The sequence below is a fragment of the Podarcis gaigeae genome (assembly GCF_964106915.1).
Source record: "Podarcis gaigeae genome assembly, chromosome: 5".
Classification (NCBI taxonomy): domain Eukaryota; kingdom Metazoa; phylum Chordata; class Lepidosauria; order Squamata; family Lacertidae; genus Podarcis; species Podarcis gaigeae.
Window position 1 is genome coordinate 77,296,968 of NC_139681.1, and position 17,345 is coordinate 77,314,312.

The 17,345-nt window shown below is 41.7% G+C and overlaps 1 protein-coding gene across 2 annotated transcripts; it reads left to right on the forward strand.

Annotated features, from left to right (window-relative positions):
• Positions 1-4,218: 4,218 nt before the first annotated feature.
• SELENOT (selenoprotein T) lies at positions 4,219-15,353 on the forward strand. Of its 2 annotated transcripts, none has more exons than XM_083739965.1 (6): positions 4,219-4,598; positions 10,343-10,453; positions 11,225-11,351; positions 12,988-13,075; positions 13,678-13,830; positions 14,442-15,353. In XM_083739965.1, the coding sequence occupies exons 1-5, from the start codon at positions 4,462-4,464 to the stop codon at positions 13,800-13,802; spliced, it is 588 nt and encodes a 195-aa protein (XP_083596091.1). In that variant the 5' UTR covers positions 4,219-4,461; the 3' UTR covers positions 13,803-13,830; positions 14,442-15,353. The 2 variants fall into 2 exon arrangements, 1 of the variants encoding a protein (XP_083596091.1); XR_014564440.1 differs by having other exon boundaries at positions 4,329-4,598; positions 13,678-13,890; positions 13,926-14,507.
• The last annotated feature ends 1,992 nt before the right edge of the window (positions 15,354-17,345 follow it).

Genomic DNA, 17,345 nt, shown 5'->3' on the forward strand with positions numbered 1-17,345 from the left:
GAGCCTCAGCTTCACGATCTGTCCTTCCAGTGAGCACTCAGAGCTGATTTCCTTAAGAATGGATAGGTTTGTTCTTCTTGCAATCCATGGGACTCTCAAGAGTCTCCCCCAGCACCATAATTCAAAAGCATCAATTCTTCAGCAATCAGCCTTCTTTATGGTCCAGCTCTCACTTCCATACATCACTACTGGGAAAACCATAGTTTTTACTATACGGACCTTTGTTGGCAAGGTGATGTCTCTACTTTTTAAGATGCTCTCTAGGTTTGTCATTACTTTTCTCCCTCAGATATTACCTGTCAGCAATTATGCCACAGCATTCTGCCCTAACTGCTGTTTCTGGATCAAACACAAGGGAAGCCCCACCCTTGTGCGTTGCAGTAATCAAGTCATGAAGTAACCAGCGTATTAACTACTGTGGAAAGGCTTTCTGGGTCTAGGAACAGTTGTAGCAGTCGAACCAGCTGCAGTTGGCAAACACAGCTTCTAGCCGCTGAGGTTACCTGAGCTTCCAGGGACAGAGCTGGATCTAGAAGCACCCCAAAGCTGTGAACTTGATGAGGCAGCACAACCCCATCCAGACTAGGCAACTGAGCAATTTCTCAGAAAGAAGGAGCTACTCACCCACGGTGCCTCTCTCTTGCAAGGATTCAAGCTCAGTTTGTTTTTCCTCATCCATTTTACAACTGTACCCAGGCAATGCCCCAGGGGACTGGACAGCCTCTCCTGATTCAGAGATGATGGAGAAATAGAGTTGAGTATCATCAACCTATTGATAGCACCTCGCCCGGAAACGCCTAATGACCACTCCCAGCAGTTTCATGTAGATATTAAATCGTGCTGGAGATAAGGTAGCTTCCATAGCATAGCTGCCAAGTGGCCAGAAGGCACTCCTCTCTAGACACGGTCCTGAAGGTCAGATTGGAACCACTGTAATAAAGTGCCCCCAATCCCCATTCCTCAGAGCTAGTCCAGGAGGACACCATGGTCAATGCTTTCAAATGCCAATGAGAGATCAAGTAGGCACAAGGTCATACTCCCCCGTCCTGCTCTCTACAAGGATCAGCTGAGGCTGACTCCATCCCATGGCCAGGCCTAAATCCAGATCAGAATGGATCTAAATAAATTGTGTCCTCCAAGAATGCCTGCAGGGCCCCCACCAAAGTCCTTTCCGCCACCTTCCTTAAAAAGGGTTGGTGTTTTTTCTTGCAACTGGCCAGTTGCTGTTCAAATCCAAGTGATCCAGAGCCGATTTCTTTAAGAAAGGTCGCACCACTGTTTCTTTCAATGCAGCAAGGACCACCCCCTCACACAGTGAAGCATTAACCACAATCTGGACCCAACCAGTCAGTCCCCATCAGATGCATTGCTGCCAGCACCTTGTCCACATCAGCTGATTGCAGAAGGTGACATTCACCCCACAAAGCATCTCAATAGCTTCAGTCCTGAATTGGTTGTGCTATCATCAGCATGAAAGGTGAAGAATCATGCCGTTTCTGATGGGTCAATGTCCTTCCCAGCAGAAGAGTTCCCCCCCCCAATCAGTTTCTATTCTTGTTAGTTGTTATTTACTCCCAAGAGCTTAGAGGGTCTCCCCTATTTTAACATGGCCTGCTCTGATGGGGGACATCTGTGTGCGAGGACTCATCTCTATGGCCTTTTACAGTGTGTCGAACTTCACACAAAACAGCCACAGGTGCCACACACTCCTAATTTCTCAGGCATCATTTTCTGTGCTATTTCTTTTGGGCCATCCACACCTGGGGTGGGGTGGGGGAGCTTGACAGGAAGTATTCAGGTGGTGTTTTTTCCCTGTCTCAACCCCTCCACTAAATATTTCACCACCAACCCTCCCTCAAAAAATGATAACCTTTCTGAAAGTTTTTCCTCAACCGTGAGGACATAACATTTTCAGTTGTTGGTTGGGTGACTTCCATTGGCTTTAATTGAGTTTTGTGTTACTAAAGTGAATAATAGCTCATTGTTGCTCTGAGGTACATAATCATTACTGCATAGTTTTGCTGATCTATAGCCAAGGGCAACCCTTCCCCTACAAGCTGTGCTATCACGGCGCATCAATATTGTTTGTGAGCTGTCCTTTTGGACTTGAGCAGCAATTCTGTATGTGATTAGGCTGATTAAATGTCATTGACTTCTGTGAGAGGGAAGTTTACAAACACAGGTTGGATGGACATCTGTCAGGGATTCCTTAGCTTAGATTCCTGCAATGCAACAGGTTGGACTCTTGAGACCCTGTGGATTCCTTCCAACTCTACAGTCCTATGATTCTAAGTAGATTAACTTTCCACACATTTGCAGACATTGTCTTTGATCTTCATAGTGCTCAGGATCTTTAAAACCACCACCATCACCACCATGCATGAATGCCATTTCTGGAGAAAACATGCGTATGTAGAATGTGGCCGCATCTGCAAATTACTGGAAAATTTAATCTTAAACTAAACCAAGTGAGAGTTGCCAATGGGTCTCAAACTGCTGTACCACAAAAATGTATCTAAGTGGTTTACAATAGTGCCTGAGTCTGAAGGCTTGATCTCAACTGTCAAGAGAGTTCCAAAATGCAGGTGCTGCCACACTAACCGTCGGGTTCATGCAAAAGCAGAACAGGTTTTATGTGGAACCTGGAGTAGTGTCAAATTCCGCCAACTAAAGTGGTTGGGTATGCACATGTGGGGGGTAAGGTGATCTCGTAAGTAAACTGCTCCTAGGTTCTTAAGCGCTTTGTATACTAATAGCAACCAGTGCTGTTCTCTGGCAAGAGCTCAGACCTGTCAGGAATCACGCTGCAGCATTCTGCACTGACTTCAGATCAAGCCAATAAATGAATTTCAATAGGGACAAATGTTAGGTTCCGCACTTAAGAAGGAAGAACCAGCTGCACAAATATAAGATGGGGGACATCTGGCTTACCAATAGTCCATGTGAAAAGGATCTTGGGGCCTTAGGAGACCACAAGCTTTAACGTAAGTCAGCAGTGTGATGCAGCATCAAAAAAAGCCAATGCTATTCCAGAAGTATAGTGTCCCAGTCAGGGGAAGTAATATTCCTGCTCTGTTCTGCCTTGGTCAGACCACACCTGGAACACCTGTGTCTAGTTTTGGGCAGCACAATTTAGAAAAGATATTGACAAGTTGGAACATGTGCAGAGGTGGGTGAACAAGGATATTGACAAGCTGGAATGTGTGCAGAGGTGAAGATGTTCAAGAGACTGGAAACAAAGCATTATGAAGACTGGTTGAAGAAGCTGAGTATGTTTAGCCTGGAAAAGAGGAGATTGAGAGGAGATAGGATAGCCATGTTCCAATATCTAAAGGGCTGTCACATTGAGGAGGGAGCAAGCTTGTTTACGCCTGCTCTGCAGGCTAGGACTCAAGGCAATGGCTTCAAGTTACAAGGAAGGAGCTTCCGACTAAACACCAGGAAAAACTTTATGGTGGTAAGAGCTATTTGACAGTGGAACGGTCTCCCTTGGGAGGTTGTGGACTGGTTTTTAAGCAGAGGCTGAACGGCCATCTGTCATGGATGCTTTAGTGGAGATTCCCCCATTGCAGGGGGTTGGACTAGATGACCCGCAAGATCCCTTGCCAACAACTCCACAACTTTATGACCCTGAGCACCCTGAAGCAATCTTGCTTTATTATTATCAGTGTGGTGTAGTGGTTAAGAGCGGTAGTCTTGTAATCTGGTGAACCAGGTTCGCTTCCCCGCTCCTCCACATGCAGCTGCTGGGTGACCTTGGGCCAGTCACACTTCTTTGAAGTCTCTCAGCCCCACTCACCTCACAGAGTGTTTGTTGTGGGGGAGGAAGGGAAAGGAGAATGTTAGCCGCTTTGAGACTCCTGAAGGGGAGTGAAAGGCGGGATATCAAATCCAAACTCTTCTTCTTCTTCTTCTTCTTTTTTTCTGAGGGGACGCGTACCCCTAAACATTTTGTGAATCTAAGTTTGGTCTCATTGAGGGGTGGTATTTCAATATGAGTAGGAAAGTGAGAATACCCTTAAACATTTTTTAAAAAAAACCTGATGATGATGATTTTATTAGAATGTAAGCCTGTAGGGAGAGACAGCTTTGTTTCAACTGCTTTTAATGCCGCACGTAAGCCACTCTGGGGAGGGTTAGGGTCTCCCATTTTGGCACAGCAACGGAAGCCCCCCTGCCATTCAGCCGGGCGCGAGTAGCCCGTATGTACAACACCCGTGAGGCAAACTCGCCGACTGGTGGGGGGTGGCGGGTGCCATTCTTTCCGCGGCCGGGGATAGGTGGAACCTGGCGCAGGCGCGCTGCGGGCGCCCTCTCTCACGTGACCCTCGCCCGCTAGCGGCAGAGCGCGAGGCGGTGTGCGTGCGGAGGTGGGAGGGGGGTAGAGGGAAACGGAGCGAGGAGCGTTTATAAAGCCGGCCGTGGTCGCGCGGAGGAGGAGGAGAAGAAGAAGAAGACGAGATGAGGCCGGCGCTGGCGTTGCTGTTCCTGCTGGCGGCGGGGCTGGGCGGCTCTGGCGCTCAGCCGGACGGGTTGCCGCCCGGGAAGAAGCTGCGCATGGCCTACGCGACGGGGCCGTTGCTCAAGTTCCAGATCTGGTGAGCCCGGCGGGGGGGGGGGGGGAGGCCTCCTGCTCCTTCCTTCTCCTCCTCCTCAGACCTTCCTCCGGCGGGGGTGGGAGGGCGAAGCCCAGAACCGACAGCGCGCCGTCGCTCTGGCCTCCCTTCCCCGCCGAAGCCTCGCCCTGCGGAGGCCGGAAAGGGAAGGGAGGCGAAGGGCGAGCGAGGAGGGGGCGAAGGGAAAGGCTGACAACGCGAGGCATCGGGGGGGGGGGGAATTAGGGGAGCCCCTGGGGAGGTATTGCGGGGGCGAAGGGCGGCAGGTCCGCACATGAAGGTGTGGAGAAGCCCCTTCAGTCCTCGGGGAAAGTAGAGGACAGGCTACGTCGGAATTCAGATAAGAGTTGTTTTCCCAGGGCAGGAAACGTCTCTGTCTCTTACTTATTGAATTTATTTATTGAATTTATATACCGCCCTATACCCGGAGGTCTCAGGGCGGTTCTTATCTATCTCTCTTCTCTCTCTCTCTCTCTCTCCCCCCCCCCCCCGATTTCAATCGCTTTAGCCTTTAGACTCACCTTTAACCTCAAATAAACATGCATCTGGGGATCCCATTTCTTATTATCATCTCTCTCTCCCCCCCCCCCCCACATCTACCCCAAATATCTATATGGCGGTAGTGCAGCTGTTTTGGCCCACCTCGGATCTGGCCATGGCCCACCAGTTGAAGACGACTGGCTTAGGATGCTGTGGCCCTTGATGGAAGACATTAGGGTTGCTACAATAATGTTGGCTTTCTGATAGGCAGGAGGCATGAAATGAGAGGAGGGAGGGTTGGGCAATGCTGTCCTTTCGGTGCTGTGTAGAGCGCTGAGCTCACCTTGAATATTGTGAAATATAGGGCTTGAGGTGGATAGGTGTTCAATAGGATGGGGAAAGACCAGGAGGCCCTGAGCGATTAATAGATTGAGGACAAGTTGGTGTTTGGGATTTGAGGATGAGAAGTGGTCTGAGTAGCAGGGCGGATTGGTGGAACTATGTTGACTAGTGGGGGGGGGGAGTTGGGGGTGCCTGGTGATAAAAAAATGTGTTTATGTAAGGGCTTTCAGAAACGATGCGCGGAGGTGGAAGAACCACTGCAAGAAGTCGAGGGGGCAGTATAGGTACTTGGACGCTGCAGGTGAGGCAGAGTTTGAAATTAGCCAGGTGCCAGGCACATTTTGCAACCACTTGCAACCAAGGGAAGAGGCCTAGGCACCAGGATGGCACCTGACACCTCTATCATCTAGAAGTGCATGCCTTGGGATCATTGGATCTGGTCTGTTTTCATACATTAACACCCCATCCTGTAGAATTCTATCAGTTATATTTTATCTGTGCAATAGGAATGAATTTCTGGAACCAAAATGCTTTTTCTGTGCAGGCTGAGCAGGAGCAGTCACCATTAAGAAAAAGAGGTTGGAACAGGACAATATATGTGTCGACTGTCCCTGGATCAAGTGGCTTTTCTTCTTTAAGTTCTCAAAGCTCTTAACCCAACTCAAGGTTGTCATCTGAACTAGCCAGATGTTTAACTGAGAATCAATCACAGTCAGTCTATCATTGAAAAATAAGACTTTAGAGCCGTCTTGCCTCACAATGACAACTAGACATTATTTTGGCGACTGTAAACCTGGTTTAAGGAGCCATTTGGTGCCTAGCTTATATATCTGAGTTTCTAACGCTGGGAGGACATGGTTGTCCACACGCCAGTATGTGTGAGGATTCTATACTGAGGGAAGCAGTTTATAACATGAAAGGAACCTTAGTTCTTGTTTAGGACCTAAAGGTATACATAATGTGTTGACCTGTCAAAAGTGGAGTTGCCAAATGGTACTTGTCTAAATAGTGCTCTTTTCCTTTGGATACTCATGTCTGTCATAAGGTTTGTGATCCATTAAGGGGAATAGTCTGTACTTTTGTATTTATATTGATGAAAGCCAAACACATGCAACACAAATGCTGTGCATGGTTACCCAAAAGTCAGTCCCACCATGTTCATTGAACTGAAGTCCTAGATCTGTGTACATTGGATTGATGCTTTGGGTTCCAATCCAGAGTAAGCTTATACTGGATAAAAGACTGTCCTAATGAAGTTGCTGAGGCTCATATCTGAGCAAACATGCTTAGAATTGCACAACGTTTTATATAAATGAACTTCTAAACAGCAAGTTGTAGTTAGTGATGGGATTCAGTAAGGCATTTTGTAGCTAAAATTGGAAAACAACAAGTCACAAACAACATTTTACAGTATTGACAAAGTTGCTAATAATATATTTATATGCAAACTGCTATTTGGATATGAGACTTCAGTCTGAATATGAATAATGGATTTGGAATTAGCAAAAATAGGAAAGTCAATTAAAGTGTGGAACAAAAATGTCAGTACTTTTCTCTAAAAATAACTATTTAATGGAGTAATGGTTAGAATTCTGAATTTCAAGCAGTTTTTCAGCATTTGCCCATATCTAGCAATCCAGTTTTCTTTCTGTAACATGGTCTTTCTTCAGGCTTTCTTTATCAGCTTCAGCACTGTTCATTCTTGTGTTGGAAACATTCTTCATTTTTAAAGTTTCACCATCTATTTATTGCAATTTTTTCAGGCATTGTTACTCCTTGTGTTAGCAGTGTTACATCAGCATAGCAACGCATCACAGTTGGGACCAAAGGGAAAGAAAAGCAGAGTCATTTAAAAAACATTTCACATTAGTCTTCTATGTTCCCAGTTCTATTACTGAATGTTTTGAGAAATATTTGTGAATTGTGTGGATTCCTCAGTAGCTTTTTAGCTTTTTTTTAATCAAGAAGCCCTGTTATAAATGTGAAAATCCCAATTTTCTTTTTCTTTAAAAAACAAACAAACCTAAAATAAATCTCCCTTGTCTTTGAAGAGGACAACCATAAGGCAGAACTGTGGCGCTCAAAATAAAACTCAGAAGAGAATCAAACTGGGAGGCAAGTAAAGGAAACTCAAGGCTAGAATCATAAACATCTGTAAATTTTGTTCTTCTGGTGTACAGTATCCCTATGACCTGATCACCATTATGCATAAATTTCATGGAAGGAAATTGTGGATTATTTGTGCTAGTGTTCGAAATATTTTAGAGACTAGTTTGCTTCAAAACAGTTTTCTTAAAAACCTCCTCCTAACAACAAATTGACACGGCAAGGGGATGGAATCCACAATATACGAAACACTGCTCCAAAATCCCACAAACCCCCTCAACATAGGCAAAAAACAATGAGAGGATAACATAGTCTATGAGGTTAACCCCACACAATGGACTAGAATGTGGTCTAAACTTCCCTTTAAATCAATGTTGTTTAAAAGAAAAGAACTCACCCTGAAACACACAGATTGTACCTAACACCATGGAAACTAGTGCTGATATGCCCAGGAGCCTCACCAAAATGCTGGAGAAGCTGCACCTCCATGGGCACATACCTTCACATGTGGTGGGAATGCCTCAAAATCCAACTCTTCTGGACATCAGTCATACAAGAAATGCGCAAAATAACTAAGCAAGTATTAGATGTCACCCCAGAACTGACCCTACCGAACATCTTCCAAGATAATAATGCCCACTAATATTGTAAAGAGCTCATAACCCACCTACTCTTAGCAGCCAAAAACCTCAGCCAGACATTGGAGAGACCATTCGGGAGTAAACATGGACCAGTGCTATTAAATAATATGGGAAACAGCCTTACTAGAAAAACTAACCAATCAGCTGAAACTAACAGGGACAAATAGAAGATGCCTTCACCTCAGTACGATTCTCCTTTATCACATATATAGCCCAACAAGACAACAAGAGTCCACCAACAGCCTACGAATCAATATGGCTAACATGATCCAAAAATCCACCCCTCCACACACTCACGCACATAAATCTCACTACAGCCAACCAAAAACAACCAACCACACCCTAGGCCACCCCCAACCCCTCACATCATCAAGGAAATATAGCAAGCGAGTAGTAAGAGCCCATACAAGTGACGCTGACACAAAACCCCACATATACACTCAGTAGAAGAATAGAAGCATTACCTCACCACCCCTCCCCATCTCCCCCCCTTTTCTTCTCAACCTAATATTGCATGCAACACTAATGTCTCACAGTCTCACAACAAATGAAACTGATCTGTAGAAAGCACAACTTGAAAAAAGAGACAATGCACGTCTTTTTGTAAACTAAGAGGTCTTTAATTTAAAAACCCAGTTTTCTTTAGAGGGCCATTACTAGTGATTTTAGTAGTGATTGCTTAATGTAATAGTTTTTACTAAGACATAGCTGTACAGTGAGCTACACAAGAGAAGTCAATTACTAAAGTCCTTGGGCTCTTTAGGAATGTATGATGTGGAGCAGAAGAGATAATATCCAGAGTTGGAGTAGGAACACCAAAAATGTAAAGAGTTTTGATAAAACAATCAAGTTTCCAGGTGGTATTGTGACATGAGGAGAAAGTGTGTTTTAATTTTCTGTCATTTTCTTCTTGGAGAGGGCTCAGCTGCATTCCATTTTCTTAATGTTTTTTTGCAGATATGTTCAAGGAAAACAAACCGTTGACTCATTAAGTTTCAGCATTGGAATTAATTATTACCTACAGAAATGTTTTGGAAGCTTTCATACAGTTTGGATTTCTTTTTTAGCTGGCTTGGTTAATATTTCCATATCATACTGAAGGCTCTTGCTGCCATCCTAGCTATTGCATGACTTTAGATAAAACATTTAGTTGATTCCCCAGAACCAGAGGTAGGGGAAATGGGACAAACACACTGAAATCAGTGTTAGAAATTCAGATATGTAATCTAATCTACAAATGGCACCTTAAACCTAGGTTGCACTTGCCACAATGGAATATCTAGGCACCTTTTATGGTATTTATTATTATTATTATTATTATTATTATTATTATTCATTTCATTTCATTTCTGTACCACTTTATATTTTAAAGAACAAATCTCAAAGCAGTTTATAACACATTAAAATATCAAAACAATCCAGAATAAAACAAATCCAAGCTTCAAGGGAAATATGTCAGATCCTTCTTTAAGTGACATTTTGCCTTCCCTAGTCTACAATCTGGCATCCAGAGATCTCCACATGGTTGCAATTGGACCCATGCTAGTCGCAAAATGCACTTGGCTAATTTCTAGCACTGACAGAGGTGGACTTAAAGCCAGCTTTTATGCTTGGGATAAAATGTCCCGAAAGCTACCTGTGAAAGTGTTTATACATCAGTGTTTGTAGCACCATACCATATAGGTAAAACTAAACAGGCCCTATTCCTTAGGGAACTTGCTGTTTGAAATAGACAATGTTTAGAGCTTAATATGTAAAAATGCAGTTGCCTGCATTTCAAAGTTGGTTATTTGAGGGGTAATCCAAAATGCCACATAAAGACTAGATTAAATATTAATTTACATGATACTTTTGCATTTACAGAATTGTGTTCAAAGTAATTCGCAGTGCATTAAAATGTAGCTTTTGAGGAAAGACTTTAAGGGGGGGGGGATAGAGTTGTCACCTCTGTTCAGAGGGGGGAAAGTCGGTGGGAGTTATGATGGAGACCAAGAAACATTTGAACAGATGAGGATGGTGAAGTTGAGGGAGTAAATTGTTTTTAGGGAAATCCGGAAGCATGCTAATTCCAGTTGATTACCTACAAATAAATAATCTTAGCAAAATGTTTATGCTTAACTACACACAAACTAATCATAATAAAATATTTCTTTTCAGTGTTTCCTGAGGATACAGACGGGTGTTTGAGGAGTACATGCAGGTTATTAGCCAGCGGTACCCAGACATCCGTATTGAAGGGGAAAATTATCTCCCTCAGCCTCTTTATAGGTAAGTTTATTATGAATTAAAATATGACAGAGACATGAGTTTAGACCTATTATTCCTCTTGTTTATCTAATTTGGTACCTATGGCACGAGTTTTTTGTATTATGACAACCTGAAGAACTAAGATCTCAGCCCAGACTTGCATTCATTAATTGGAATACAGGCGACTCCCCAGTTACAAGGGAGCTTATGCTCCTGGGTACTGCATGTATACTTGAAATCACATATAGTGGGGAACACACATCTAAAAAGCCTGTAAACACCCTTTTAAACCTCTGGAAACCCTTGAAAAACCAGCAGCACTTACCAGACTGGCATGAATGGTGGCAGTAGTGGCTCTCAGTCTTCCTCATCACTGGAGGAGGATGTGGAAACAGTGACAGGTTGGGTAGACTGGTACCCCAAGGTGCTTGGCTGTGGGTCAGATTCTTTTGCTGCTGGTGATATTGCTCTCCAAATTCCAACTGTCCACAGGCCTCAAAGGGCGTTGCAAAGGCTCATGGGACTGCTGTTTCCCTGCTCTTTCCACACCTTTTTGCAGTTTAAATCGACTTATTTCTTTCCCAGCACCATGCACAAGTTGAACACACATGTGGGGAGTTACATGTAGTCCTGCATTTTAAATGCAACGTTTTCAAACATGTAATATTGATAAGATGAAATATCACTAGTTACTGGAATAGTGACATGCAGCTGGGTATGGCGTAATCTTTGTCGTTTTTGATAAGTTTAGGAATAGCCTTTAGCGACTAACATCTCTCTTTCTTCTCCCAGACATATAGCATCTTTCCTGTCAGTCTTCAAACTAGTGTTAATAGGCTTCATTATTGTTGGCAAGGATCCTTTTGCTTTCTTTGGCATGCAAGCTCCAAGCGTCTGGCAGTGGGGCCAAGAAAATAAGGTAAAGAGACTACTTTTTCCTCTTACAACATCACTTTTTTCATGGAGTGGAGATTGGTTTCCTGGTGTTCACACAACCAAATGCTCCCACAAACATGCACTTTGATAATAGCTTGAAGGGGAAATTGCTTCAGAACACACACAACCTCTCCCCTCCCCCCCCCCATTCATACCTTGGTTGTTGAACGCCCTGGAACTCGTATGTTTTGGCTCCCGAACGCTGCAAACCTGGAAGTGATTGTTCTGGTTTGCGAACGTTCTTTTGGAACCCGAACATCTGACGGGGCTTCTGTAGCTTCTGATTGGCTGCAGGAGCTTCCTGCAGCCAATCTGAAGCTTTGATTCAGTTTTGGAAGTTGAACAGACTTCTGGAATGAATTCCATTCGACTTCCACGGTACGATTGTATGTCTTTAAGAGGACTGGAAAAAATAATTTTCTACTGGTTATAATCAGCTTTTTGAGCTGCAAATAAGAATATGTCACCATTAGTTATGGTTTATTCTTTGGTGGCTGGTGCAGAAGACCTAGAAGAGCAGAAAACAGCAGTACTACTTTTCAGATGAGGCAAGGATTCTGGTCTAAGTAGTATCTTTAGTATTAGAAATTCTGAAAAATAACTAAACTTATGAAGGAATGGGTTAAATGTATAACCACATGATCTTAGATAATTAATCCATGTATAAGAAGCTGCAATCTTAATATGAGCTGAAACATAAATCTTTCACTATGAGGTCTTTTTATGCCCTGTTGCTGAAGATTGCATCATTTTATCCTTTGGGTATAGCGCCAAAAGCACATTTAACATTCTGGAGTAAAGGGAACGATGCCTCTAGGGTTTGAAACAGAATAGTAGTAAGACAACTTATGTAGAGCATATGTGTATTTGCTTACTTGCTTTATAAAAAGGGGTTTTATTTTAGAAATAATAACCGTCCTGATTTTATTCCAGCAATCAGTGTGTCATACTGGTTATCACTTGGTATTTATCTTACTTAAGTGTTATAAATGAACCCTCTGAGTTCAAGACAGGGAAGGAAAATGAACAAATTTTAATTTAGAGTCACAAAGAAAGGAGATTACTTTCACCAAATATTAGTATCAGCTGAATATAGAGCTGAACTGATAAATATGTTGCACCCTCGTACCTACGGGACCGCCTCTCCTGGTATGTCCCACAAAGAAATTTAGGGTCTGCAAATAAAAATATCCTGAAGATCCCAGGCCACAGAGAGGTTAGGCTGGCCTCAACTAGAGCCAGGGCTTTCTCGGCCACAGCTCCAATCTGGTGGAACGCTCTGTCTCAAGAGACTAGGGCCCTGCGGGACCTGACATCTTTCCGCAGGGCCTGCAAGACAGAGCTGTTCCACCAGGCCTTTGGTCAAGGCGCAGCCTGACCCCCTCCTCTGGCAATCTGCACAGAATTTTGCTTAATTGGATGCCATCAATTTGATTTTAATTTGATTTTAATTAATTTTATAATGAATGTTTTTAGAATGTTGGATTATTTTGATTGTTGATTGCTTCGGCTGGGGAGGGCGGGATATAAATAAAATTTATTATTATTATTATTATTATCATCATCATCATCATCATCATTTAAAGACTAGCATTTAGATTAATGTGTTTATTTTTTAGGTCTATGCTTGTATGATGGTTTTCTTCCTGAGCAGCATGACTGAGAACATTTGTATGTCAACAGGTGCATTTGAAATAACTTTAAATGGTGAGTTCTGAACAGCTTTTGTGTATTCTTGTTAGCTTAAGAGGGATTTTGTGTTAATTGTACCCATTGTTAAGTATTTATGAAGCTACCAGCTGCATTTGGTTCAGAAGACCGAAATAAAGGGTCTATTTAAGATGACCCTATGTCAAAGTTGTGACTAGTGTGAGTGATCCCTAAACTTTCACAAATAACTAAAGCTATAGTATTAACAGTTCTTAAGTAATGTGCCATTTAAAAGACCTCTCCAGTGTAAGTTGATTGAACATTGACAGAGTAATCTGTTTGTCAAGAAAGAACTTTGCACACAGATTCTTCATGCAAACCTTGTAAACAGGTGTGTGTGTCTGTGTGTCTGTGTGTGTGTGTGTGTTAATCTAGTTTCTTCAGAAGCTTGGTAATACTTAATTGCATGTACAAATGGTATTTGTGGGATGGAGACGGGAGTGAGAGTGAACCTATACTGTATTCAAAAGCTTGTATCAGTTGTTTTTCTCTGGATATCCTGGCAAGCATAAAATAAGAGCAGCAAGTGGCAGTTCCTACACTGTACAAAAAGTAGTTTAATATGCTAATCATGTTCTTTACCTCCTACACTTATTTAGATGTTCCAGTGTGGTCTAAGCTACAGTCTGGGCACCTTCCTTCCATGCAGCAACTTGTTCAAATCCTCGATAATGAAATGAAACTCAACGTGCACATGGAGCAAATGCCACACCATAGATCATAGCCCCATCCATCAGTACTGAAAACTTCTTGTAAGTTTGTTTTGAAGATTACTCCGTTAGATATTTGATTTGCAAGATAAAATGGTAATATTATATAAAAAAAAAAGCAAGATAAAATGGTAATGAATAATCCTTGTATTTAATAACTCGCCTGATAGCTTTTGGCTGACAAAGGATTTTATACAGGCAAGTAAGTGGGCTGGTGGATCAGGGACAGATAATTCCATCCCTACTTTCCAGACTGTTGTTTTTCTGTGCTGGCTGTGGAAGAAGGAGCTTCTCTTCCTTTGGAAAAAAAGACTATTGGCCTCTTTGCAGGCTAGCAAAAAAATATCGCAACTAACTTTCATGCAATTAATGTTTCATACACATGTTCAGCATATGCTTAACATAGAAATTCTGGAAGTTGGTGACTGTCAGTTCCTTTGCTAGATATCTTCTACACATGTTGTCTCATGTAGTAGTAGCCTGGTGGCATGTATATTAAATATCATTATTTCTGTTTGCCGAGCTTCTAGTGTGTTGTTCTAACTGAATATAGTAGGTTTTCCATGGCGACATTGGATATAGAATGGCTTTGGGTATATTTATTTGATCTATTTTTGTGATACAACCTGCTATGTGATTGCTGTGTTTTTCAGACATTAAGCGACACTTTCAAAAGACAACATGAACGAAATAAATGACGGCCTGTACTGAAGACAGAATACTTGTTGGTACAGACTGGATGCTCTCCTCGTTTTCATGTTGTTCCTGGATATCTTAATGCAAGACCCCTTTCAGTGCTGGTATATTTCAAAGTACTGCACATTCAAAGAGTGCAATAACACTATATAGTTGTTTTTTTAAAGTTAATTCAACCACTCTAGTGCTAGACAATGCAGACATTAACCAATAACATTGTTTTGGGATGGATCCATAGTTAATTGCACTTAGTTCCAATTGAAATCAATGTTAGTTTAAGTGCATTTAACTTAGGGCTAGACCAGCTAAGTTCTACTTGAACTAGACCCACTGAAATTAACAGAACAGTTCATTATTTACTGGGTCTGCTCCAAGTATGACCAGTGTTGGATACAACCCATAGCCTAGATCCAACACTTTTATTTTCATTTCTAAGAAGATGACAAAATGCTTTAATAACCTTATTTTTTTCATTGGAAAAGTCTGATCTACTGTGTGTGAAATTTATGTTCCATTTGTAGTTAAAATTGATCTCTTAGGAGTACTGGTTATCCTTTAAACTGGTCTGGATAAAAATTGGTGGCTGTCAAACATTGCAGATTTGGTTATGTAAGTTTTGTATATTTTCAGAGTATATTGCTGAGTGAATGGTGCATTGTATAATAAATTATAGAAACAAAACTATATGCAGAGTAAGTACCTAAGTGTCATGACTTCAAAGAAGACCAAGTGCTGTTTGAATTCCCTCAGCAATTTTGAAGTCTGTTTCTGGGCCACTCTAAATGATCAAATAGCTTGGCCTTTATTCTGTCCTAAATATGAGCTAAGCAAACTAATTTAAATAAAGAAATTTCATCTACTGTGTGAAAGACCTTGAATCATTTTATGAATTTGTCTGTCTGGCGACTGTGCTTGAAGAAGAAGAAAAACACAAGACAATGTTTAATGTTTATGGTGACTTTCTTGTTTGAAACTTCAACTTCTGCAATTCACAACACATCAAGTTACAGTTACAGACTTACGTTTGGAAAGTACCAAATACATTGCCTGTGATAAAATACTTTTAGCCTAGTAACAGCCATTTCCTCTCCTCTTGCTTCTTAGATAGAAAGGAAATTAAACATTCTAATTACTGAGCTGGAAGAATGTGTTGGAAGTCTGTGAGAAACCACAACTATTTATATTTAAGCCATGCAGAAAAGACTGTTTGGTTGGATCCAGTGCAGCTGTTCTATTTACAGAAGGGATTGTAAACCACTAGAGGATTCCACAAGCTCAAGTGTATTTTGCAAATTCCTTATACAGCAACTCATGGCGCTTTTCTGTGATTGCAAGGAGAATTGGGGGGGGGGGACACCACCTACCTTTTGCCTCCATTTGTGAGAGTGTTCTGTGACCAAAACTGCACTCTCAGTTCCAACACAGTAACTTACTTGGAAGCAGCTGGAGGTGGCGGAAACATAACTCATCCTTTTGTTTAGACTTGAATGCTGGGTAAAAAAAAAATTAGAATGAGCAAAACAAAAATAGAATCTAATTTGGGACACACACACTGTGTTTCTATATCACATGTTTAATGATATATCTGTGAAGAATTAAACTGAAACAAGGTAACATTTTGAAGCCTTGAATTACATACAGGCATACATATGTATACACAAATGAACAGTGGCTTGTCCTCTTCCATAGCCAGACTAGGAACCCCAGGTAAATGCAGAGGAGAGCTCAGTTTTTCTAATGTATTTTTTAAAAATTGGTTTCTTGTGTCTGTTGTAGCCAAATTGTAGAAAGGTCATAGGTTTCATTTTAAAAAGAAACAAATACCTAAAATGTTTTCTGCAAGTAGATTGCTAGCACTATCCAAGTCTGAAGTTCATAAAATGTTGATGCTCACGAGAAAGCATTTGATGTACAGCATCTTTTCCTCAGCATTTGGCAAGCATATGCAAACAATCATTATTGTGACGCACTAACTGAAAGATGGAACTTGGGCACCAATAATCAGAATGAGTAAGAAGTCTCCACATGCAGGAAACCTTTGCAGGAGTAGTCAAATAAGTGATTTGTCACCTGTAGCACACATTGTACTTTTCAACAGGAACTGCAGTAAATTTATTCTGTAGTGTATTGCATTTTCATCTAAGTAAGTGGTTTTATGCCACTATGTTGTTGGAAAAGCTGTATATTTTTAGGGAAGTTTAGGGTTATGTTTAGGGAAGTTTTAAATGTCTGAGATTTTAATGTATTTTTAATCTTTGTTGGAAGCCGCCCAGAGTGGCTGGGGAAACCCAGCCAGATGGGTGGGGTACAAGTAAATTATTATTATTATTTTATCACTGTTGATCTAGTGAGTTAGGGAATGAAAAGCTATTTAGTAACTAAAACGCCTGCAATTTTCATCCATATGTAGCTAACATTAATACGAGCTTTTAATGCTCATTCACCTGTTTGTTTCTAATTTGAGTATCTTGTGACGTGATTTGTCTTTGAAGTTTTCAGTTTGTATGTGAGTGAAACAGATACTTGATGGATATGAGTTACATGTGCATGTTGGCTTTAACACAGCTTGAGTTGTAAATTACAGACCATCAAATGTTACTGACAAATCTGCTGATCAGCTCCTGAGCCTTTTGAATAACCAGTGAAATGCACCCCAACTCTCAGCATTCAGTATATTCCTCCCCTCACCCTGAATGTGTCTTGTGAAGGAAGGATTTTCTTTTCCCATGAATAAATGTACCTCCATGTGAACAAACAGTTTTAGTATCAAGCAAGCAGAGTGGCACCTGTGTTTGTGGTTGCTCAGGTGTGTTGCTAGGTTGTTAATTTCCATAAACTGTAGCCGTACAGAACATCGACAC